The sequence below is a fragment of the Microtus pennsylvanicus genome, chromosome 13 (genome assembly GCF_037038515.1).
Source record: "Microtus pennsylvanicus isolate mMicPen1 chromosome 13, mMicPen1.hap1, whole genome shotgun sequence".
Taxonomy (NCBI): Eukaryota; Metazoa; Chordata; class Mammalia; order Rodentia; family Cricetidae; genus Microtus; species Microtus pennsylvanicus.
This window is the reverse complement of record NC_134591.1, coordinates 60,104,664-60,128,946: the sequence shown is the minus strand read 5'-3', so window position 1 is coordinate 60,128,946 and position 24,283 is coordinate 60,104,664. Positions and strand designations below refer to the sequence as shown.

At 49.0% G+C, this 24,283-nt stretch overlaps 1 protein-coding gene across 5 annotated transcripts in view; it reads right to left on the bottom strand.

The window, feature by feature from the left end:
* The window catches only part of Csmd2 (CUB and Sushi multiple domains 2), a 547,650-nt gene that overhangs the window by 228,677 nt on the left and 294,690 nt on the right, over positions 1–24,283 (bottom strand). For 4 of the 5 annotated variants that reach the window (XM_075945152.1, XM_075945154.1, XM_075945155.1 and 1 more), the window contains 3 exons: positions 17,449–17,570; positions 2,649–2,752; positions 1,827–1,939 (listed from right to left, as the gene is read on the bottom strand). The exons of the other annotated variant lie outside the window; for it this stretch is intronic. In XM_075945152.1, the coding sequence (XP_075801267.1) occupies positions 1,827–1,939; positions 2,649–2,752; positions 17,449–17,570 (339 nt within the window). The remainder of the gene's footprint in view (positions 1–1,826; positions 1,940–2,648; positions 2,753–17,448; positions 17,571–24,283) is intronic. 5 annotated transcript variants of the gene reach the window in all.

The window sequence follows — 24,283 nt, the reverse complement described above, 5'->3', positions numbered from 1 at the left end:
ACCTCCCCCAGGCATGTAAACATTAGAGGGTAACAAACATTTCTCATGGGGATTGACTTAAGTCCGTCCAAAGCTGGGGCCCTCCACAGCTAAGCTCTGCTCTCCAGTGGCTGATCAAGACAGAGGAAGTACAAAAAAATTCACCTGGTTTCATTCTAGCGACTGGATATTTTTTTAATATTTTTTTATTATTATTTCACTATCTGCTACTACTTTAGCCAATAGCTCTCCCTGCTCGAGTCTATTCTGTCTGCCAGCTGGTATTATTTCTCTTAGGTTCAAGGCATTTGTGTCTTGTCCAAACCTCAGGCCAAGCAAGAACCGTTCAGGGGTCATTCCTGCCCCTGGATGGAGACATTTACAGAATTTGTACTTGACACTGGTCACCCAAGCATCCTGTCTGGTGTTCTACCTCCCCTAGACCCAGGCTCTCTGTCCTGGGAAGACTGCGGTGGCTATCTTCACTCTGACCACACGGTGAAGTGAGCATTAGTTTTACAGGCCAGACTCCTAGAATCTGTTGAGTTGTTATAGTTCTGAATCCCTGCATCTGAAACAGTCTTTGCAGGTGTCATCAAGATGGTGGCAGACTGAGTAGGGCAGAAGCAGGCCCCTAGCCTGCTGGTACCCTTATGAGAAGACATACACACACACAAAACTGTGTATGGTGGCAATTGTAGGGATAGGAGAGATGCCACCGAGTACTCGTAGCCACCAGAGATGCGAGGAAGAGTGAAGGAGGGTGCTACTGGAGCCTCAGAGGGAGCATACCTTGCTGACATCTGGGTCCCAGATTTGCCACCTCCAGACAGGAAGCCATGCGTGTACAGGAACACCCTGTTGTTGCTTTAAGAGACCTGGTTTGCATGTGAATTTTGTTTGGTTCTGTTTTGTTTCTATTGTTTTGTTTTTGTCAGTGACACGCAGCACCTCTTTTGTGCTTGGGGTCGAAACATAACAGGTCCTGGTTTGAGAAGAACCTTTGATGTGCTAGGTAGGTAGTGTGTATGGGAGCCACCCTGAGGACATACGTCCCTCCTCTGTGTCCTAATCCTGTCTCTCTAATAACCAGGGGATCATTTTTAGGACTTAGTGCTCACTTCCCTAGAAAGACGCCTGCTCCCTTTTTCTTATTTCCATGGGCTGGGTGGGTGACCATCTTGGATTAATTCCCATTTGTTCTGTCTCCCTACTAGAATGAAAACCACCTGGGGTAAGGCCTGGATCTCATAACAAGGGCTTAATCACTCACAGCATGACAGCTGCCTTCTTTCCAGGACCTCTCTTTTGAACAACAGGAGATTTGGAAGTTCATGAAGGGTGTTAACAGGGATACCCCGTGGACCCTAGAGTGTGCTATTTCTTTAACAACAGTTACTAAAAGGAATGAAGATCCCTGTTGGCAGCTTCCTCAGGCCATCAACAATGGTGGCTACCTGTTCTCCTGTGTTCAACACAATCACCCATTTATCACAAGGTAGCTTGGGAGGCCACTGACCCCAGTTTAAAGATTTCAAAAACAGATGAGACTCGGCAAGTCTGCACAGGCCAGGTATGAATTAGGGATGAAGCCCTGGCCCATAGCTGGTGTAGGACATCCCACACGCCAACTAAACTGTCCCAGGTAATCCTCAAAATCGTCGGGTACAATGGGATTGAGGAGCACTGAGCAAAGAATGAGATGGAGGCTCAGACAGGTCAAATAATGTGTCTGAGGAGAGGCGTGGAAGGGGCCAGAATTTGAACCCAGGCTTCCTGCTTGCGGATAGAAATCTCAAGTCTCCCCCTCCCCGGGTGAGCCTGCCAGGTTCCTTGGAAGCAGTTACCTTCGTAGGAAGCCTTGAATCCCAGGGAGCTGCCGCTGCTGTCGCTCTGGAAGAGGAGCCACATTTGGTGATGGGTGCTGACGATGAGGTCTGGGACGGACGTACCTGTCAGGCTGTTGGGAGAGAGATACTTAGTGGTCTGCACCCTGCCAAGTGCCAAGGGAAAGCTGGAAGGAAGTCAAGAAGCCAGGTCTGCTCTGGGTCTATCACACTCTAAACTGGAGCTAGGCCACATGCACAAGACAGAGACATTTCCAGACCCCTTGTTGGGTTACTGGGTTAGGTGTAAGGGAACTGAAGGATTCCCCAAAGCAAAGGCCCAGCCCAGTGGATTCCAGGACAGCCTGGTATGGCTTCCTTGATGAGACTTTTGTCATATTGGGTTTCCTTGGCCCAGGAAAGATGGTCATTGTGTCTATGGAGCTGTCTGTGTCTCAGATTGTTCTGGGCACGTGGAAAGGTCCCAAAACACTTCCGTTGTCTCAGTGGGAGGTTAGAGCCAGGGACAGAAGTCACCTAGAGTAGAGACACTGGGAGGTGGTAGAAACAGGACGTTTCAAAGAAGCATTTTGCTGGTAGAAAGAGCCAGGCACACAGGAATGGCACCTTTGTTTGACTTTGCCCAACACTGCCCAGTCTGAACTTCATGTTCAGATTCTCTGAAGTCTCTTCCCCTTGGCTGGGGTGGAGAGAGGCAGATGGATTACTGCAGACACCGGGAGCTCTGCAGGACACTGTCCCTACAGCCCTGGGTCTGGAGACCAGGGTGGGCTCTGTGAGCCTGTCTATCCCCTATCCCAATCCAGACACACACACACTTACATGTAGAGGACCGTCTTCTGGTCCCCATCCTGCCCACCGTCCCCGACCGTCAGGGTGTCATAGCCCCTCTCTAAATCAAACTCTTCAAAGGCCAGCTTGATCACCTAGAGGAGGGAGCACAGAATTAGGGACTTGGCGGTGGCTGGGAGCAAGTCTCTGGAAGCCTCGCCGTGTCCTGACACGCTCAAAATCTCTGGGGGATCCCCCTTCCTCCACACACTGCCCATTTCAGTGCCATCCTGAGGAGCATGACTTTCTCCACAGGCGATATGGTCCCTGGGGTCCCCTGATGTCTCTGAAGATGTCTGAGGCACATCTGGCAAGTTCTGGCAGCTGTCAAAGAGCCACCAGGCACAGCTGGCAGACCACAAGATGATTGGATTCGTTCTTCATGCTTTCATGGCCAGAAATCCCCTTGGGCTTGGTGGCAGTATCAGGCCACATGTGGAATCTCAGCTCTGCTGCCCCCTGGGACCTGGAGAAGACACCCCCAGACTTCTCCTCTCTCCTCTACCGACTGTTTTCTATTTCCTCTGATGGTTAATTTGTTGACAAAAATGAATGCTCTTGGAAGGAGCAAGATCTTTTGCAAGATCTCTCTCCGTGTCTTTGTCTCTCTGTCTCTCTCTCTCAGCTTGCCTTAGTCCCATCTACCACAAATATTTACAAAAGCAGCTGCCATAGACAGGCTGGGGTGGGTCTTGCCATTACCATAACACTGTCCCTGCCATGAATGGATGTCATTAGTATACCAGTGTCCCTGCCTGGCTTGATGTAGGGGTTCCAAGAAATACACTAACACCCCAAGGACAGGTATGACACTGGGGGGTCATGGAGTGAGAGCTCAGCCTGTGTGGAGAGAGGAGAGGGTGCTACACATGACTGAAGCCTCTGAGGAAATTCTGAAGGCTGTGGAGGACCCCATCAGACCTTAAGGGTGGCTGGAGGGGGCAAGGGCTTCTCTAAGAGGGAGTCCAGTGCACAGAACCGGAGCTACAGCAGAAAAGGAATGTTCTAGAATAGACTGTAGACAACAGGACTACAGATAGCAGGCATGTCGACTGCCTTACTCTGGAGGCCGTCTGGCTGGGCCTGCAGAGGACCAAGGTGACTCCAGAAGACTTCAAAGTCCCTCCCACCACCACGGGCTTTCTCCTCAAGATGACGTCAGTCTGGCATGGAAATGACTGGCAGTTGTGAGCTGGGTAGTGAGGAGGGTTGAGGCCTTTGGCAGAGGAGCAGTAGAAGAGATGGAAGAGAGGCCAGGCCCTAGGGACATTTGGGGATGTGTGACTGGGTGGATGTCGGGCTGGGATAGAGTGGGAAGAAGGAAGGGAAATCCTGGGTGACTGACAGGTTTTGGACTTAAGTCAGCTGGGCAGTGGGTAGGGCCAATTGCTGATACTCAGAACCAGTGTCTAGCCAGGCCTTCTTTCTACCTCTTGTATTCTAATGCTGCTCCTCCCGGAAGCTGAAGCTGCCTTTTTGCTGTTGACACGACAAGCCAAGAAGGATGGATTTCCTATGTGATGGACGGCCTCTTCAGGTTTCTCGGCCCAAATCAGGCAGCCTAGTGCTCAGCCTGGAGGACACCAGAATCTTCCTCATATCACCTCACTTACTGTAGAAGCAAACTAAAGTTGCCCACAGTGGTGAGCCTGGTACCCTCCTCACAGACCCCTCAGCTCGGCCATGGGGTTCACAGAGGAAAGCAACTCTGGGGAGAACATTCTGGAGCACCTCTATCAGTTTCCATGCTGGCTGGGAGAAAGCCCAGGGGCTTCCTGGAGGAAATGAAGTCCTGGAGAACGAGCAGTTTGGATGTGGGTGATAAAACAATCATCAGACTAGAGGGAGAGCAGCTATGTGGAAATAGTGTGACTTGTCCAGAGACTTCTGTGTGTGCGTGCATGATGTGTGTGCGTGCACGGTATGTGTGTGTACATGGTATATGTGCATGCATGGTGTGTGTGTTTCTGTGTGTGTGCAAGGTGCATGTGTGCATGGTGTGTGTGCATGCATGGCGCATGTATGTGCATGTATGGTGCATGTGTATCTGTGTGTGTGCATGCATGTGCGCTTGCGTACATGGTATGTGTGTGTGCACGCTTGTTGAGGACAGAGGACAACCTCAAATGTTTCTCTAATAACAGCAACCGCCTCTATCACCTTTGTTTAAAGACATGGTCTCTCACTGGCCTGGAACTCACCAATGAGGCTAGCCAGCTAACCAGCAAGCCCCAGGGAACCTTGGGATTACAAGTGTGCACCCTATCGACAGGTCCTAGGCATTAAATTCCGTCCTCTGTACCAACTGGACCATCTCCCCAGCCCCTGTCCAGAGACTTCTACAACTCAGTTATTTAAGCAAATGGGAAGCAGAGAGTGGTGACTTGGAGGCCGTAGGAGGAGTCAGGCTAAGAAAGGCTGTCTGACAGCATCATGGGTGGTCTGCAGCCCAGGAGACCAGTTCCTCGGCTTCAGAGAGGACCTGGTGAGGGAAGAAGTGCTAGAGAGATGGGATGGAATTCAACAGTCCACAGTGAGTCCACTGGATTTCTGTCCGGAATGCTCTCCGTCAGCTAATGGCATCATCAAATGGCCCCTTGTTTAGGCTGGAATCTCCTCCCCATCTCTCATCCTCCACAGTCCTGTTATGCAAAATGATTTTGGAGCATCTCATTCTAGACTGACACATCTGCTCCCTGTCACATGGCTGACATGGCCAGCTGAGCTCGTGTCACCATGAACCCTTGGTCACCATGGGTGGCACTGTTTTGGGAGGATGTGGAACCTGACCAGAGGAAGTAGGTCACCAGGGCTGGGACTTGAGGTACACAGTGTGGCCCTGCCTCCTGTTCTAGCTCTGCTCTCTGGTCTTTTGAGATGTGGGAAGTCCATTCTCATGCCCCAGCCACTCTGGACCCCATCACACCTTCTCACAATGGTGTGCTCTAACGTATCCTCAAACTGTGAGCTGAGAGGGAACTTCTCTGCTCTTACCGCTCCAGTCATAGTGATGAGGGGGGAATAAGACTGGTCAGCCTCAGGATGTGCTCACTTCCTTCCCTGTCCCGACTGCTGCGCCGGCAATGTCTCTGCCCGGGGCTTATCCCCTCTATACCCATGCCTGCCCATAGTCCAGGCACATGTAGAAGCTGAGAAAGCATCTGACAGCCTGGCACTTGATTCCCAGCCTTTTCTGATTCCCAGCCACCAGACCGTGGGATCCCTTGCAGTATTAGAACACAGGCTGGTCAGCCCTTTCTGTAAAGGATCACATCGGAAACCCCTTTGAGAGTCGGGTGGTGGTGGCACACACCTTTAATCCCAGTACTTGGGAGGCAGAGGCAGGTGGATCTTAGTGAGTTCGAGGCCAGACTGGTCTACAAAGCAAGTTCCAGGACAGCCAGGACTACACAGAGAAACCCTGTCTCAAAAAACCAAAAAAGCCAAAGAAATACCTTTGAGGGCCACATACTCTCTTTCACACGGCCCTTCTCTATGCAGCACGAACACAGCCCCACACGGTAGGTGCTTCAGTGGACGTGGCTATGTCCCAGTAAAACTTTATAAAGCAAGCAATGAGCTTGATGCTCCTGGGTCCTCGTCTGCAGAGCCCTGGCATAGGAGGCTCCCTGAGACGCCTAAGCATAGCCTTTCACCATCTTATACCATTTCTTTGCTACAACAGCTAATGCTTACCATGAAGTTAACTATGTTCTAAGCATAGTGCACAAGTTTGCTCATGTGAAAATCAAGATAGCTACTCTTTCACAGAGAGGAAGGCCCAGGCACAGCGAGGCGATGTGGTTCGCCTAGGCTCACACAGCCTGGTAGCCGAGTGCTGTCACCAGACAGGCTTCTTGTCACCGTGCTCTACTGCCTGGGAGCACCCCAGCAGGGTCTCACATGCACAAGGCAGAGGCTGCTGACCTACCCTATCCAAGTGCTCCGAGTTCTCAGCTGGATCTGAGCAGGTGCTTGGCAAATGCATGCCGCACAGAAAGAACCCCCACCCCCCGGCCAGGCAGTGTGCCCAGCAGGAGGACCAGCTTCCCTCTGCAGGGTCTATAGCTCTGGCTAAACATGGTCACTGCATCCAGCCAGACCCGGGGCAAGGGACACCAGTTACCAAGCCAACTCTACAGAGGGAGTGCCTGACTACCAGACCCTTAATGGGAAAGTACTGCTTTGAAGGGTAGAACCTGGAGCCATTAAATGATTCCACTCAGTGGCTCACACTGCCTTTGGACATGAACCACATCGCGGAGTCCTGACCAGGATGCAGGGGCTAATTACATCAAGAGGCAGGTCCAGCACACACAGACTGGCCTTCCAGCGGCCCCAGCACACGGGGTGCCCATGCTCTCCTTTGTTCTTTCCTCCTCCGCTTTTGGCCATTGTTTAAAGGCGGGATCCTATAATGACTCATTAACTAACATGCAGATCAATCAAGCTCACAAGGCCCCTTTGTGAGGCAGGAGAAGCTTTGGGGGGAAAAGCAGGCGCGATTAAGAGCCACATTTGCATCCAGCTCAGACGTCCAACTTAAGACCATTAGATAAGCGGATAAACAAACGTATCTTCTGGGACGCGGTTACCGCTATGCGCCACACATGGAGCTAGTTGCTGCCATTAAGTTATCTCAGCACAACTTAGCGCAGTATCGGAAAGCCAGGATGCACGCAGACCAGTAGCGCTGGGGAAAGGATAGGAAGAAAAGGATGGGAGGAGCATCCATGGAAGAAGGAGAGGATGCATGGGGCCTGGCAGTGCAGAGGAAGGCACCGGCTCAGCTGCACATGGTGTGAGCAGTTCAGAGGAGGGAGGCCAACCGGGGCAGGGGTGGAGAACAGCGTGGATGAAGCTGCAGTTGGGCCGTGCTTGAGTCTGGAGCCCGCGGTTCAGACTGAGTTCATGGTCAAGTAAAGAGGAAGCTGTGACTCAGAACAATGTGTGGACAGTAAGCGTGGAGACCCAGTGGGAGCTGGTGGGGGACCCAGGGTGGGAGGAGGGTCCGGTAAAGCCAGTGGCAAAGAGAGAGAAAGTCAGAAGGGGCTGTGGATGAGACTCACAGTACAAAACAATCTCTCTTGATAATGGTGCTAAGTGTTCTTGAGCAGAGGAAGCTCAGGAGCCAGGCCCGGGCAAGCTCAACAGGGCAAAGCCTCTCTCAACTGAGTAGTGTGCCCACTGTGGGAGAGACAGGCACACTGGTGGCCTTGCTAGTCTTGCTTTGGGGGAGACTAGAGAACCAGGGACAGAGACACAAAGCCATGCTGGTAAGAAAGCAGAGGGAAGAAGGGGGAGCTGGACATGTTGAAGTGATGGAGGCTTTACAGAGATGACTTTGGCATCTCCCCAGCCCGGAGGGGTGGAGAAGGCACAGGGACACACCTCTGAGGTGCTAGACAGAGGCCTTCAAGGGCCAGGCATGTCTTTCAACCAGAGTTCAAGGTGTCTGCCACTGGGGCTTCTGGGGCGGGTATCGGGAGCAGGACCAGAGCTTGGCTGGAAGGATGAGAATCCTGTTATCACAGTCTGGCTGGCGGGGCCCTGAGTGCTCCATAACATAAGGCCCCAGGTGTGCACAGCGCTGTTCCTCCAGGTGTTCTTTGTGAGGAATGGTCTTGGGAATCTGCACCAGGACGGCCTCCCTTGGCATATCTGATGGTGAGTCAAGTTCAAGGAATACCATGGTAGGCAGATATTATATTGGCGCTAAGATGAACATAGCAAGAACTTGGGTGACCTGAATGCCTAAAGTTGGCCTGGCATTGCCCAAGGATACCACACAACTGTTTCCCCTCTCCTCGGCTCTGCCAAGCTCTTGGGAGGCTAGGTAGTGGGGTTCCTAATGTCTATCTAATGTATTGAGAAGGGAGGGCCCTCTGCCTGGCTCTCCTTTGCGACTGTGCTCTTGTCTCCACAGTGCGGAGTATGGAACCTCCAGGTTTTTTGTTCCTGTGTTCATGCTGATGCAGGTTCATGGGCATCCAAATACCCAACAGCTCCCCCCTGCAGGCCTGGAACATTCCCAGATCCTTTCTGAGCACAGCTAGCAGGAGCAACAGAGAGGCCACAAGTCCAAGAGGGACCTTCATGAGCTCAGTTGACTGCGGAGCGTAACTGCTCTCCCAAGGAGGGGGCAGTGTAACGCATGTCCCAGTCCCCATGCCCAGACCCACCTGCCATCGTGCCTGCTCTTTGCAAAGGGGGACATCCATGGTGTTCCACCCTGGCTCCACCCTGCCTAGCCAGAAGTACTCAGATCTCAATACCTGCCTCTGATCACCTCTCCACTCTGAGTCTCGTTGCTTCCTCGGCCCTGGCCTGCCCTTGGCCTCCAGTTTCCAGTCAATATCCCAAACAAAGAATGCCTCAAGATATCGCCATCCCTCTGTGTCCTGGGCCACTCGCTGCCAAGTCAAGGCATCTTTGTGCTCAGCCTCCAGTGACTCACCTCCTCCTGCCCACACCCCCAGCCCTGCTGTCTGCTCCACACCCAGGCTCCACTCTGACAAATGTCCCGCCTAGACCAAGGCCAGCCACCCCCTCAGTCTTCTTCCACTGTCCTTGCCAGGCATGTCCTAGCTGGGGAAGCCTGCTTTCCCATTTGAGTCTCAACCTCCCTCTCCATGGCTCTTCCACGTACAAGCACGGTGCCCAGATCCATTCAAACTCCCAGATCTCTTTTCATTTTCCAAGAAATTATGTTCCTTCCTTAGGCTTCTATTCCTACCCATGGGCCAGCAATGACACCTCTCTCTCACCTAGATTCATGAGCACAGAGCATTCATGGAGTGCACAGATGTACCCCACTGCCTGTTCCTCCTTTGCCCTGCGTGGCATGTTCTTTCTTTTGTATTCTCTGTGTGTGTGTGTGCATGTGTGTATGGATGCATGTGTGTATATGAGAGTAAGGGTGCACGTGTGTGTGAAGATGTATGTACAAGCATGGGCCTGGGTTCATGTGTGTGTACATGCCTGTTCACAAGCACACAAGGAGACAAGAGGACAGCCTCAAGTGATCTTCCTGAGCCATCTACCTTGTTCTTTGGGACAGAGTCTCTCATTGGGACCCAGGCTAGCTAGCCAGCAAACCCCAGGGTTGGAATTAAGAAAATAATCACACACCATTATGCCTGGCTTTTAATATGGGTTTTGCAGCTGAAATTTAGGTTTTCACGCTTGCAAGGCAAGCACTCTCCCAAGCTGAATTATCAACTTCAAGTCCCTCATTGGCTCAAGCTAGCTGTTCATTTGCTCACTCAGTTAGTAGATGTTGAATGCCTGTGGTGTGCCAAGCACCCTGCCCATCAACTAAGACACTGTGTTGAATAAGAGCTGCCCCTATCTCCACTCCTATCCTGATCAGTCACTGTACCCATCCTCTTTACCTCTCATCTGCCCCCGTTTGATGGCACCACCTTCCTACTCTGTTAAGGGCACCGGCCTCCTAAACGGTCTTGCTTCCTTGGTATACCCTCTGCTCCCCTCCACTGCTGCCCTGGGAATTTTGTCCAAGTTCCCTCCCTCCAAGGCTGTTCCGATTCACCCTACCCTGTCAGTAGCAGAGAGCGTCACAGCTATGACTGCGGACACTGGAGCCAGAAAGATGGAGGTCGGACCTGCCACTTCCCGACCATGCGCGCTGGCCATCTCCAACCTTTAACCGAGCTGTACTCCGGTTTCCTCACCCATCTGGTGGGTCTGTTAAAAACTAATTCATTATGCAATTAAGAAAATGCAATGGATCGTTTATATATAGGGATTCATTTGCTCAATGGCTGGCAAATAGATGTAGAGCAAAAGCTATAATTGTTATTAACGACAGTCTGATACATTCAGCTTCGCATTCTTTGACTTCAGCATAGAATCTGAACCTCCGGGCTGAGCTCGTGGGTGCCTCATGATGTGGCTCCTGTTTGTCCTTCCTTCAGTGGCTGATCCAGGCTTGGGGAAAAACTTGCATTTTCAGAGGCTGTTCCAACCTCAGCACCATGTGCATGGGCTCTGCCCTGAGCTCCCTCCTAGTTACCCATCCTTACAGCCCTGCTCAAAGGTCTCCTTTGTGAAAGCACCTCTGACACACTAGTTAGTGATGTCTTTCTGGGTTTCCCCCAGTACCCTGTCCCCCCTTCCAGCCGGCCTTCTCTGTACTCTAGTTTTTAGGTCACGCACACATCTGTACTGCTAGCAATCTCAAGCAGACGGTGTACCTGGAGTTGGTGACCAAGCAGACGGCCATCTCTTAAAACCCACTGGAGACTTAGTCACCGGGCTTTTCTGCTGAAGGAGATGTCCTGGGGTGGCTCCCTCAGGTGCCACTTCCAGGAGCAGCTTAGGAAGTGGGCGCTTGCCCCTCTGCCAGCAGGAGGCCACTCCACTTCAGCGCTGCAGCTTTGAGATATCCGCTCAAGTCTACCTTGCTGCAGGGCGTGCTCTATGGCTCCCTTCCTACCTAATACCAGGGTCCTGGGGGTTCTTTGAGACGTATAGAGAAAGCGCTAGCTTCTAGAGAAAGCTTGTCTGGCTCTCTCAAACCCTCTGGTCTTCCTCAGCCACTTCTGGAAACTTCTTTAAGACCTGCAGAGGTGCTAGGAGCAACCTTCTTTTTGGAAGGGCCTTCTTTCTCTTCAGAGAACCTGGCTCCAGGAGCCGAGGCTGGAGCAACCTCTTCTTTGACATGTGGTGGAAGAGCCAATATGGGGTCCCAAGGCTTCACACATTGCCTAATGAGGGACACAAAGTGTTCCTCAGAGAATTTCTAAGCCTCATCTAGACTTTCTCCTACCATAACCTTCAAGTTCAAAACAAAACCAAACAAAACAAAAACATAAACGACTATGTTGAAGAGGAACCCTCTGTCCAGCCACCAAACAATGCTACAGTAGCAAGCTCGTGTGATCTACTCTCACTCCACGTGGCCCTGGCAGCCCTTCCCTGTCAAACAGTTTCTCTACAATGCAAGGTAGTAAAACGTGACTCTTTCCTTGTAAGATGCTGTGGAGGGGAACCAGCTTCCTGTGTTTTCTGTGCTCTGACCTTAGGCACTTGAACTAAAAGACTTTGAAATGTTGGCTAAAACTTAAAAACAAAACAATTTTAAAAGCTCCTTAAAATGATAGAGACTGAACGCTATTGTTCTTCGATTCCTATGTGGAAGCCCCTTGGACTTTGTTAGGGGTCAGGCCTTCTAGAGTGGTAGGTAAGGTAAATGGGGTTCTAAAAGGGAGTCCTAGAGAGAGAGGCATGATGTCTTCATAGAAGGAGGAGCTAGAGGAGCAGGCAGCAGTCTTGGAGGACTTCTTTGTATGTAGAGAGGTAAGGGCAAGGAAGGACAAGATCAGTAGGGGGCTTACAAGCCTGATAGAGTCCTCTGCAGAAGCCAGATCTGCTAGCAACTTGATCACACCTGCTACCCAGCAGACCTTTGAGGAAATGAAGGTGTGCTGTCTAAGGCCCCCTGCCTGGAGTGCGGCCATTTTGTTGGAGCAAGCATGGGGACTCCGAGGATAACTTGGTGCTCACAGCCAGCCTTGGCCTTGAGTGCATTGTTGAAATTTAGGGACGTGCAGTTTTGGTTTCAGGACCTTCTGAAGAAGGGTCAGGAGCCAGAGGCCAGAGGTCCCCAAGGTGGGGACACCCCTGTGTAAAACTAGAAATCAGTCTGTGGGTGAACCAGAAATCAGTCTGTCTGCTCTCACCTGGCCCATCTGCCCTGTGAGCGGAGCAGAAAGCTGCAAAGCTCAACCCTTGACACTGACAGGGCAGAAAGCAAGACCTCCCCTGACTGCCCATGAGAACCAGGGGTCCTGGCATAGGACTCTTTATGTTCCTTATGCAGTTCGAAACCTTTGTGATGAAATCATAAATCTGAAATGGGGTTATAGCCAGAAGGGCTCCAGTACCAGCCACAGTCCAATACAAACTCCCCATGGAAAAACAAAACACAAAACAAAAGAAAGCAAGTTCTGCCTTAGTCTCAAATAATCCCTGAAGTTTAAGACTATTCTAGCCATATAGTCAGAAGTCAAACAGCATAGATTGAAACATGGTTCTGTGAGTCATGGGAGGCGAAAACTGACCCCCACATCAAATGTACAGACTTCATATCAACAGACACAGAATACAAATGAGGCTTTGTTAGAAATCGATGAAAGCTCTCAGCATCCGAGGATGGGGAAATGTGATCAAGATCATGTCAAAAGGACCAGTAATGGCTCCACAAGGGAATGTTATTTACGATTGGTCTTCGGTGAGTGAATTTAACATCTAGGAAGAGAATAAGCGACCAGAGGAGAGGAAAAATGTGAATCAAAGAAACACAAGACACACAGAGGAAAGCGAACTTTTTTTTTTTTTTGGAGACAGAGTTTCTCTGTAGCTTTGGAGCCTGAAACTAGCTCTTGTAGACAAAGTCTCTGAGTTGGCTTCGAACTCAGAGAGATCCGCCTGCCTCTGCCTCCCGAGTGCTGAGATTAAAGGCGTGCGCCACCAGCGCCCAGCTGGAAAATGAACTTTTTTCAAACTCCTTAAAAAGGGGAGGCAATAAAGACGAAATGTCAGTGAGAAAGATAGTGGCTAAACACATGGCTAAACACTTCAAGGACTGAAGGAGAGGCATAAGCCACAGATCCAAGAAGCTTGGTGAACTCACAGGAAGCTGTGTGAGATGCCCACATCTGGACACGGGCAGTGAAATGCTGGGCAGAAGGATGAGGAGAAGGTCAGGAAGTAGACAGAAATGGCACCATGCAAGGGCGTGATGACAGACTGGAAGTGCATACAGCAGAGTGATAAATACACTCGCAGAGAAACTGTTGACTCAAACATCCGGGGGTCTTCTCCTAAGAGCTGGCTAAAGAGAATATCCCAAGATAGAAGAGAACTCAGAAAGCTTGCTGGCAAGGGGAACGCGGCTGCAACATTAAGGAGATGGAGCAGGAAGAAGGAAATTCTCCGGAGTAGGACCGTGATGGAAGCCACTGGAAATTGGGAGGCAGTGAACACACAGGGAAGCCTGAACCAGAAGCCTGAACCAGTGCTGGTTTATTAAGCGGTAACACGGGCAGAGCGTGGGAGGCCATGGTGTGACTCGGGAAACCCCTGCAGCAGGGAACAGCCTGGCCACTTGAGATGCAGTGTTTTCAGAGCCCTGACCTCTCGGGAAGAAGCAAACACGAGATTATAAAACTTGGGACTTATTAAATGCATATGCATACTGCCAGAGTTTTTAAGTGAACTCTAATAGACAGAACCATATGATTAAATAATACGATTAAGTAGTCTGAATTCTCTGGTTAAAAGATTATTAGTTTTTAAAAAAACCCAGCTATGCACAAAACACCAAGAAGTATGAAGTAAAGGTTGAAAGTAATTGAATAGAATAATAAGACACTTGATCTAATTGCTGGGGGTGGGGAGTGGGGAAGTGTCAAGGAAAAAAATCACCAACAAGAGAGAGTCATTACATAATTCTTTTGAAATAGTTGATCTACCAGGAAAGCGTGCAGTGTTCAACTTGTGTCTCTAATTACACAGTCGCAAAATACAGGACACAAGAATCGACAGAGCTTCAGAGAAAAACAGACAGACACAGTCACAGTGGGGGATTTTAATATCTCTCCATCATAGGGCATTGATTAAGAAGGCAAAAAAAGTCAATTGAGACATAAGACACACACAACCAACAAGCTTGACGTGGTGGAGAAATTACAACACAAAAGCTACAAAATGTACCTTGAAAAAACATGTGTTTTTTTTCAAGCACCCGTAGAACACGTTGAAAATAACCACTTCTGATCCAAAAAAATACATCTCAATTGATTTCAAGTGATTCAATATATAGTTTTTCCTAAACATAAACTTTATAACCAGAACTTTATAATCAGAAGATTTTCGTTGTTTAAAAGTCCAGATATATTTCTAAATAACTCATGATTGAAAGAGGAACCAATTATGGAAAATGGAAGATATTCAGAACAGGGCTAGGGGTGTAGATCAGTGGAAGAGCATTTACTTAGCATGTGTGAGGCCTGGGGTTCATTCTTTAGTACCAAAGTTAGAGAGGAAATTAGAAAGGGGTGGTGGTGGTTGTTCAGTGGTTAAGAGCACTTGCTGTACTGGCAGGGGACCTGCGTTTGGTTCCCAGCACCTACATGTTGACTTCAGTTCCAGGGGATCTAATACCATCTTTTGACCTGGTGTGGAAGGCCCTTCTTTCCATGTGTTGCTTTTATTGATTAATGAATAAAGAAACTGTCTTGAGCCCTTGATAGGGTAGAGCAGAACTAGGTGGGGAAAACTAAACTGAATGCTGGGAGAAGAAAGACAGAGGGAGAGAGAAGCTATGTAGCCCAGACGGAGCCAGACAGAACTTTAGCTGGTAAGCCACTGCCACATGGGGATACACAGATTAATAGAAATGGGTTAAATTAATATAAGAGTTAGCCAATAAGAAGCTAGAGCTAATGGGCCAAGCAGTGATTTAATTAATACAGTTTCTGTGTGATTATTTCAAGTCTAAGCTAGGTGGGTAGCTGGGAACCAACAAGCGCCCCCGCAACACCGACCTCCTCAGATGCCAGGCACACATACACAAACACAGAGAGAGAGAGATGAAATATCCAAATATAAAATATACATAAATAAATCTTAAAAATACAAATCAAAACCTAGGGACTATCAGAACTAAATGCTGCAACTATGTGCTCTCTTCAAATATATGTATATGTGTTGCTTATATAAATTTGTAGAAGTATAGTCAAAACAATCCTCAGAGAAAAATTTGCAGCTTTAGATGCTGAAATAAGATTGAAAATAATGGACTAAGCAGGAATAATAAAATGCTAGATGAAAAATAAAATAAAACCAAATACACAGAAGATAAGAAAATATGAAGAACAGAAACAGATGAAACAAATGTTTTTAAAGGCACAGCAACAAAATCAAACTCAGTTCTTTGGAGAGATCAGCAGGTATGAAGCTTTTGACAATACTGAGTTTTTTAAAGATGTAAATCAAAAAGGGAAAATAACACAAAAGCACAATATTAGCAGATATCAGTAAGCATAACTGTACACAGAATACTTTTATACTACTTTTGAAATTTTAGTTAGATGAACTCAAGACAGAAACAACTGACCTAGATTACTCCTTAGTCATCACAGATATTGAACCTGGAGTCTAATCCCCCAGCACCAGATCCAGACATTTTGGCTGAAAAAGCCCACGAAACTTTGAAGGCAAAAGTTATTGCAATTTTCCCCTGACGATCCCAGGAGGCAGAGGGAAACAGTTTTCAAACTATTTTATGAAGCCAGCATTTTTTTTGATGCAAACTTTTGGCAAAGATAAAATAAAAGACCAGACCTCAAAAAACAGAAACACATTATTAAATAAGATTAAATTATTATTAAATTAAAGATGATGAGCATGACAGTGTCCACATTTAAGTGGTGAGTAGAGGACCTAGGAATGAGGCCGGTAACGTCGCAAGAGCCAACAAACACTACTCACTACAGAATGAGAATTAAGGAGCAGAACAAAGATGGTATCGTGGGTGTGTGATGTTGTTTGATAAAATTCAACATCCATCCTCAATAAAAAGCCTTGGTGAACTAGGACGGAAAAGATACTCCTCCAAGCCCCAAAGGAGACTTTCTATATTAAAAGAAACATTCTCCGGGAAACATCACACAGAACAGTGAAGAAACAGATTTCACTCAACATCAATCCACCACCATCACAAATGATAAACGGATGGGATAGGAAGAGACGAAACTGTCATTCTTTGCAGATGTCAGCTGCCTATAAACACAGTCAGTGCCAAGGAAATCTCGGATAAACGGTCTCAAGATATTTATTCTTTATAAAGAAAATCAAAGTACAAAAATTGATTACATTTTTGAATGAGCATCAAGAAACATGTAGTGATGGATTTTGAGAGTCATGATTTATGTTTATACGAATCATACTGTTATATTAATGAGACATAAGATATAGGTAGTATTTAGGAGCAAATATATCAAGAAATGAGTAAGAGTTGTAATAGAGACAAATTTATTGAGAGTCACTAAAGAAACCCTAAGCAAATAGAAAGGTATACCATATTCATGGACCAAAGGACTCCATATCAACAAATCAGACAGAATTCAAATGATCCAGACAGGCTATTGTGGACCCTGGCAAGACTGTTACATTTTTAAAAGATAACAAAAATATATTTGGAATTGTAAAAAACAAAAAACCCCAAACAACAACAACAACAAAGCCCTCCCATGTGACAGGAACGAATACATGAAAGGTTTTGGATGACAGAGAGTAGGACTCCACACAACCTAGGAAAGGGAAGTTCCTTAAAAAAAACAACAACAAGATTCCACGCATGTGCAGTTCAAATACTGGCACATGAAGCTTTGTACTCTAGGGACACACAGTTGAATATAATAAACAAGCAATGCACAAGAATAACAAACACACTTCAGGCCATGGCTGTGTCTGAAGGTTCTGAGGATGGGAGACGGTTGGTCTGGGTGGAGCACCATCAAGATAGCTGATTTCTTTTCTGCTTCTTATGCAGGGACAGGGATACTGACTGTTTCTTGAATTAATGTTATTTATAACCTCCTTATGGCTTATTAAGTTTTCTTAAATTCAATAAAAGCAAATGGAGGCTCTCTGCAGAGAAGTTACCACCTGGAGGTTGGTGGGTTGGCAAGCCCTTGTAGGCAATCTGTCCCTAACCTGCGCCTGCCCACAGGACCCTGGTTCCCCACTGTGGGAGCCTTACCTTAGCGGGGTTGAGCGCTGTGATGATCCACACACAGTGGGCGTTGTTATCATACTGAATGGGGAAGTTGGGGGAAGTGATGATGCCCGAGGGGCCTCGGAGGTGGGCATCACACATCCGGGCTGTGGAGAGGAGATAAGATAGACATTTCAGTTTAGAGCAGATACAGCCCTTCCCATCTCCCACGCACAGCCCAGAAGCGACGTCACTTGGACAGAGTCTACCCAGGATCCACCTGCTTCCAGCACCCATGCCCACCTTTCCCAGCAGGCTCAGAGGACGCCACAGTGCCTGGAGCACTGTCTTATGGGCAGTGATGAACTGCCAAGGTAGACTCAACACTCTCCTGAAGTCTATTCTTCCTCCCCAGCTCCACCGAGAGAAGGCAGCTCACCTTCCTAGAGAGTGCGCAGACCAGGGCTGGGTGGGTCACAGGCACCTAGGGACGTGCCGAGCATCCTGTGCCATCCCTTCTTGAGGCTTATTTTTCCAAACCAGTGAAGTGCTGCTCTGAGCCTCTAGACTGCGTGCCTAGTAGCCTGACTTCAGTCCTTTCCTCGACCTCCTTGTGGGCTTCCCGAACTAGTCTCAGGATGTCCTAGTGAGGGCCACCCCACTGGGCTCAGCATGCCTGTGCCTGGGGACTCTACCAAAAGGCCTGACTCGGTCCAGCTCCAGTCACCAGAGTGGCTTCAGAGGCAGCCTGTTGCTCCTCTCCTCCACTCCCTACTCAGCCCAGGCCTTGGAACAGGCTTTTGACTGGAAGCGTAAAGACTCAAGGTGAATTAGAAGTGCTCTCCTCAAGTAGATATAAAGTGTTATCAATCACGGCTTAATCTAATTAAGCTCTTTAAAATAGCTTCGAAACTAATTAGATTAAGGGGTGATTGATCTCATTTAAGGTTCCACGTTGGGTCTAGGTGTTGGCTGCCTTTTGAAACCATGTGCTCGGAGTCTTCGCCACCCCATTTTTCAACGTTAGCACACGGCTATTTTAATAAAGGGCTCCGTGAGCCTGGGCTGTCATCGCCCACATGGCAATTCATCCCAATTGCAGGCAGAGTGCCTAAGAGTAAAGACGGAGTGCACAAACTCAATAGGCCTAAGCATGTGAAATGGGCGTGCTGTCAGAGTTGCTTTTGGTTGATGACCTCAAACTTCTGGAAGCTCCTCTGTGTGAAGCCAGGCATGACAAAGCTCCAGGCTTTCCCAGAGAGCCCCTCCCTGAGGGGTCTGAGAAGCAGGACCCAGGGCCCCCTCCCAAGTGTAATGAATCACTACTCATTGTGTGCGTTGATTTCCCTGCTCATTAGTTCCAACATTTATTATGGGCCAGCCAGAATCTGGGCTAAGCAAAAATGTCAGCAGGGCCCCGCCTCTCTCAAGGACCACAACCATAGCTGGAGGCATAGGTGAGACCCCAAAAGCCCTCACATACGAGCACAGCAGGCATAGTTACAGGGCTGTTTTGAGGGGCTCTGGGTCAGCACTGGTGTTCCTTCCCCCAACAACTGAGTTAAATATGGATCGAGTTTATTCTTTGTGCCTGTGTGAAGGTTCCTGGGTGTGCACAGACCAGAGGTCAATGCTGGGCAGATTTTTCCATTGCTTTCCAGCTAAGTTATTGAGACTGAGTCTCTCAACTCATCAGAACCCAGAGCTTACTGATTTGACTAGGCTGGCTGGCCAGCAAGCCCCCAGAAACCCCTAGCACTGGGGTTACAGGTGTGCACTGCCACACCCAGCCTTTGCATGGGTCCTCATGTTTGCGCGACAACTACCTTATCCACTGAGCCACCTCCCCAGCCCCTGAACTGGGTTTTGACACCCCAGTCCCCATGCTCCCCTATGTATCCAACTGCTCCTCTCATTTTGTGGTCATACTTGGGGAGGATGGCACAGATGAGGACATGCCAACCCTGGGGTCTCAGCAACTTAGCTTTTCCAGTCTAAATCTGGCTGTTCAGGCCGGAAGGAGTGAGGACCCCTTCTCTGCCCCTGACTCTTTCTCTTCCAAGTGAGAGAGGTGACAGCATCTCAGTGAGTTCTGGTGTGAAGCTATACTTGACAGCCAGGAAGACTCCTGTGCTAGGGACAGGATTCAACAAAGGGGGTCTGCCAGACTCAGCGTCACAGACAGGAAGACTCCTGTGCTAGGGACAGTCTCAGGTCCTGGGTCTGTGAGACTCAGCGTCACAGACAGGAAGACTCCTGTGCCAGGGACAGTCTCAGGTCCTGGGTCTGTGAGACTCAGCGTCACAGACAGGAAGACTCCTGTGCTAGGGACAGTCTCAGGTCCTGGGTCTGTGAGACTCAGCGTCACAGACAGGAGACTCCTGTGCTAGGGACAGTCTCAGGTCCTGGGTCTGTGAGACTCAGTGTCACAGACAGGAGACTCCTGTGCCAGGGACAGTCTCAGGTCCTGGGTCTGTGAGACTCAGTGTCACAGACAGGAGACTCCTGTGCCAGGGACAGTCTCAGGTCCTGGGTCTGTGAGACTCAGTGTCACAGACAGGAGACTCCTGTGCCAGGGACAGTCTCAGGTCCTGGGTCTGTGAGACTCAATGTCATAGACAGGAGACTCCTGTGCTAGGGGCAGTCTCAGGTCCTGGGTCTGTGAGACTCAGTGTCACAGACAGGAAGACTCCTGTGCTAGGGGCAGTCTCAGGTCCTGGGTCTGTGAGACTCAGCGTCACAGACAGGAAGACTCCTGTGCTAGGGACAGTCTCAGGTCCCGGGTCTGCCAGACTCAATGTCACACTCACTTCCTTTCTCTATAGTCAGGATTACCTCCCAGGTTACGAGTGCTAGTCTAGCTTTCTTGAAGCTTCTATGCGTGTCTCTAACGACATTCATTCAGGAGTACGTGGGCGTCTTACTCAATCACTTCCCACTTTAGCTTTTGAGAGAAAATCTCTTACTGCATCTTGCCAATTTAGCTACGCTGGCCGACCAGCAAGTTCCAGCTCCCCACTTGCTCTGCCTCTTTAGTGCTGGGATTACAGGTACATGCTGCTACGCACGGCTTTCTTTTTTCTTTTTCATATTGGTTCTGGGGTATTGAACTCAGGTCCTCACGCTTGTGTGACAAACACCGTACTGACTGAGCCACCTTCCAGGGAGCCTAGGGAGCTTCTCTACATAGGCTTTTTCTGTCTGATATGATCCCCACCTTTACACAGAGGACCTGAGGATTCGGTGCTCTAGCCCTGCAGAGCATCCTCACATCCTCACACAGCTTCCCTGGCAGCATCTCCCACCTCTTTCGGGAAGTCTGATTTTGCTGCCAAAAGACTCGATTTATCCTGTGCCTGTTTCTAAGAATTAGATGGTATTTGCAGTGTGTTAAAATATGCTGAAGGTAATTAGAGAGAATAGGTCAAAAGGCATTTACCACTTTAAGGACTTGGAGGGGTTTAATTAAAATATTACAGTCTCCAGATAGCACTGAGTACCTTAAGACTGGTTAAGGATGGAATCTCAGCTGCTTTTTCTGTCTGCTGTCTAGGCAAGGTCAGGCAAGGGATGCGCCAGACAGACAGACACCTTCCCTCTGAGCAGCCAGCTCCAGGGGTCCCACCAGCAGATGGAGAGCTCCTTGCTGTGACCCAGATGGGCTGGCCAAATGGCAGCTTCTCAGTGTCTGGATCAATGAATGAATGTATCTTCCCATTTTCCTATTTGCAATTTCCCTGTCTAGCCTCTTCTCCAAAGACTCCTGCCCATCCTCTGGAGTTCCCACTCTTTCCTTGGGACATCACTGTGCTATGTGGCTGGAAACAGGACCACCTGGACCCACAGCCAGTTCTAGACTTGAAATAGTATGACTGCAAAGCAGGGAACCAATTCAAGAGCAAGAGGTGTGCAGTGCAAATGCCCCATCTCTAGCTTCTCCTGAAATCTGATTGCTACCTCGATTCAGGCTGCCTGCTCTTGCTACTCCTACGACTGACCTCCCTCCATCCCTGAACACAATTCCTAGCTCACACAAGTTAGTTATTATTTTTTTTTGACAAGGTCTTGTTATGGTAGCCTAGGCTGACCTGGAACTTCGGTCTCTTGCCTTAACTTTTCCAGTGTTAGACATGCAGACATGCGCTATTACACCTGGCCTCTCACTACCCATTCAAAGGTCAACAAATCCCCATTGTAGTGCAACATCTTCCGAAGCCTCCTGCCCAACAGAAGTCTTTCTTCTCCTCTCTGAGCCCTGCTTCTGATGTCTTCTGCAGTGAACGCCTGTTCCTTCTGCTGCCAGTTCTTCCTGTGAATGTCTGTCAATTCCGGGAGCTTATATCAGACCCATGGCAACTACCGGGGTCTCTTCCATTTTCCTGGTTTCCCTTCCACCCTACCATCCTAACCCAGCTTAGACCCCATGGTCTACCATTATGGTCATGTTTCTGCAAATGCCAAGTCTCTCTTCTCCCTCCTCTAGTCAGTTGCCTGGGAGACATCAATTGTGGATCGTCTCCCCAGTATTCTCCACAAAACTGAGCTTTGACAGTAAAAAGAAAAAGAAAAGAAAATCACAGGAGAGGGAAAGGTGATGTCTTCGTAACCTCATTACCAACCTCAAACGCTTCCGGGGAAGTTGCCAACCGCCCTGGTCTGTTAGTTCACCAGCTCTTGCTACTCAGAGGCCCTCTCATACCTTCCATATGCTCCTCGGACCCTTTCCCCTTCCCTTAACCCCACTCTGTTCTCCTGGCTGATGAGTTTGCTGCCTTCCTGTATTTGGAGAAAACAGGAAGCCATTTAGCAGACACCTCTTCCTCCTGACTCCACAAGGTGCAACCTGCCTGCTGTTTATCCTACTCTATCAGAGAGGTGGCCCCTTTGAAGTGCTGGTCCCTTCTATAGGATCTGGACCACTGTCCCCTCCATCCAAGGAACAGCCACATCAGGGGCCACACACCGAACCCTGGGGTCCTTAGAACCAGGGAGTCCAGCCGTCACAGCCACTCTTCTCTCACTGATACTTCTGGCAGGATCACCCTGTTCACGACGTCCCTGGTGCCCTACATCCTAGGCCCTTCCAGTCTACTGACCCTATACTTCTTCCCATCTACTGGACCCTCCTGACTCTCTTTTCCCCGCCCAAACTGGACCTCAAGACCACTCACCAGCATCTCCAGCTCCTCATATTTACCTGGTCAAAAGCCTACCTTGGCTCAAATATCCCATCTACTCTTTTTACTTCTTAACTTCAGGTCCTGGTGGCCACTGGGACAACAGTGGTCACACCACAGATTCAAGGTTTGCCATCCAAACAAGTCAGCCTCCTATCTCTGGTCCTCCTTTGAATCCATCCCCAATTCTCTGCAGAATAGGTCCAAAGTTGTGCTAAGTCATTTAATCCCACTGGTAGCTAACCCTTGACCTTTCTGACTCACTGGCCCATCTCTGCTTGAGCAACAACACACATGCCTTGGTTTCCTTCCTGCTCCTCTGACCACATTTTCCTCCTTCTCCATTAACTCTTCCAAAGCAGTTTCATGAATCCCACGTGGGGGTTCTCAGTATGCTAATGGAAATTTTTCTATATACTTGAAATTCAGTCAAAACAAAGCCATTAGCGGGGTAGGGGAGCTGCTCCACACTGTTCCCCCACATTCCAGCTCTGAAGGAGGTCCAGGTGCACTTCTCAAGTGCAAGTAGCCCAGAGCCTTTGAAGCAAGGGGTTGAAACAGCTCAAATGATTGGCTTCGTGCCCTTGGGCAAGTTGGCCAACTACTAGAAGCTTCAGCTCAACATGAAATATGGTTATTGCCACTTGCCTCATAAGGAAAGGATGAAAAATGCCTAGTGCCATGCTTTAGACAAGTATAAATGGCTTAATAAATGGGAGCTTTGTCATTAGCACAAACAGGTAAGGGACTTGGGGACATTCTTAGGGATGGGACAATGCGGCCTGGGTTCTAGTGATTCACTAAGACATCTCCGCCAGATAAGGAAAGAGGAGAGAGGAAAGAAGGGAAGGGACAGGAGAGGAAGGAGGGAAGGGACAGGAGAGGAGGGGAAAGAGGGGACAGGAAGGAGGAAAGGGATAGGAGAGGAGGGGAAGGAGGGGACAGGAAGGAGGGAAGGGACAGGAGAGGGAATATAAGGTGGACACCAGTGTTTAAGGGGTTGGCTCAGGAATCTGCTCTTGTGATGGCCACTAAGGAGGAAGACAGACATTGTAATGATCATGCCATTTAGTCCAGCCTGCTTTGTGCACAGTTCCCAGGTTCCCCTTCCAGTTTACAGTCGAAGGAAAAGATAAAGATCCATTTCAGCAATGTCTTCTCTGCCATTGGTGTGTTAATAACAAAGGTGGGACTTGAACTTTGAGTCCAAGTATGGTATTCCAGCCACCCCAAATTATTGTATTCTAAATGCATATGCACAGACAGACAGACAGACACACATACACAGAGACAGACACACACACATGCCCACATACACAGAGCCACACTTCTTGTTCACTCCCTGTCATGTGTTTGGTGACATCGACGTAACACAACCCGTGTTCTCCCTTTCTCTTAGCCTGCTCTGCATGACCAGGCCTTTTATAGGACACTAGGTATGGGGCTATGTGTCTGCAATCCCCGCACTTGGAGGGTGGAGGCAGGGGTGTTCAAAGGATCAGGGTCATCTTTGGACACTGAGTGAGATAGAGGCCAGCCCGGGCTACACGAGGCCTTGTATCAAAAGTGAAACCAATGAAGGTTTTCTGGGAGTCAAGGCAGAGGCTATCTCCTGAGGGAGCGAAAGGAGAAGCTGGAGCACACCATCAATTTCAAAACTTCCGAAATGAGGGCACGGTTCCATCGCCCTTAGTCACATCAAT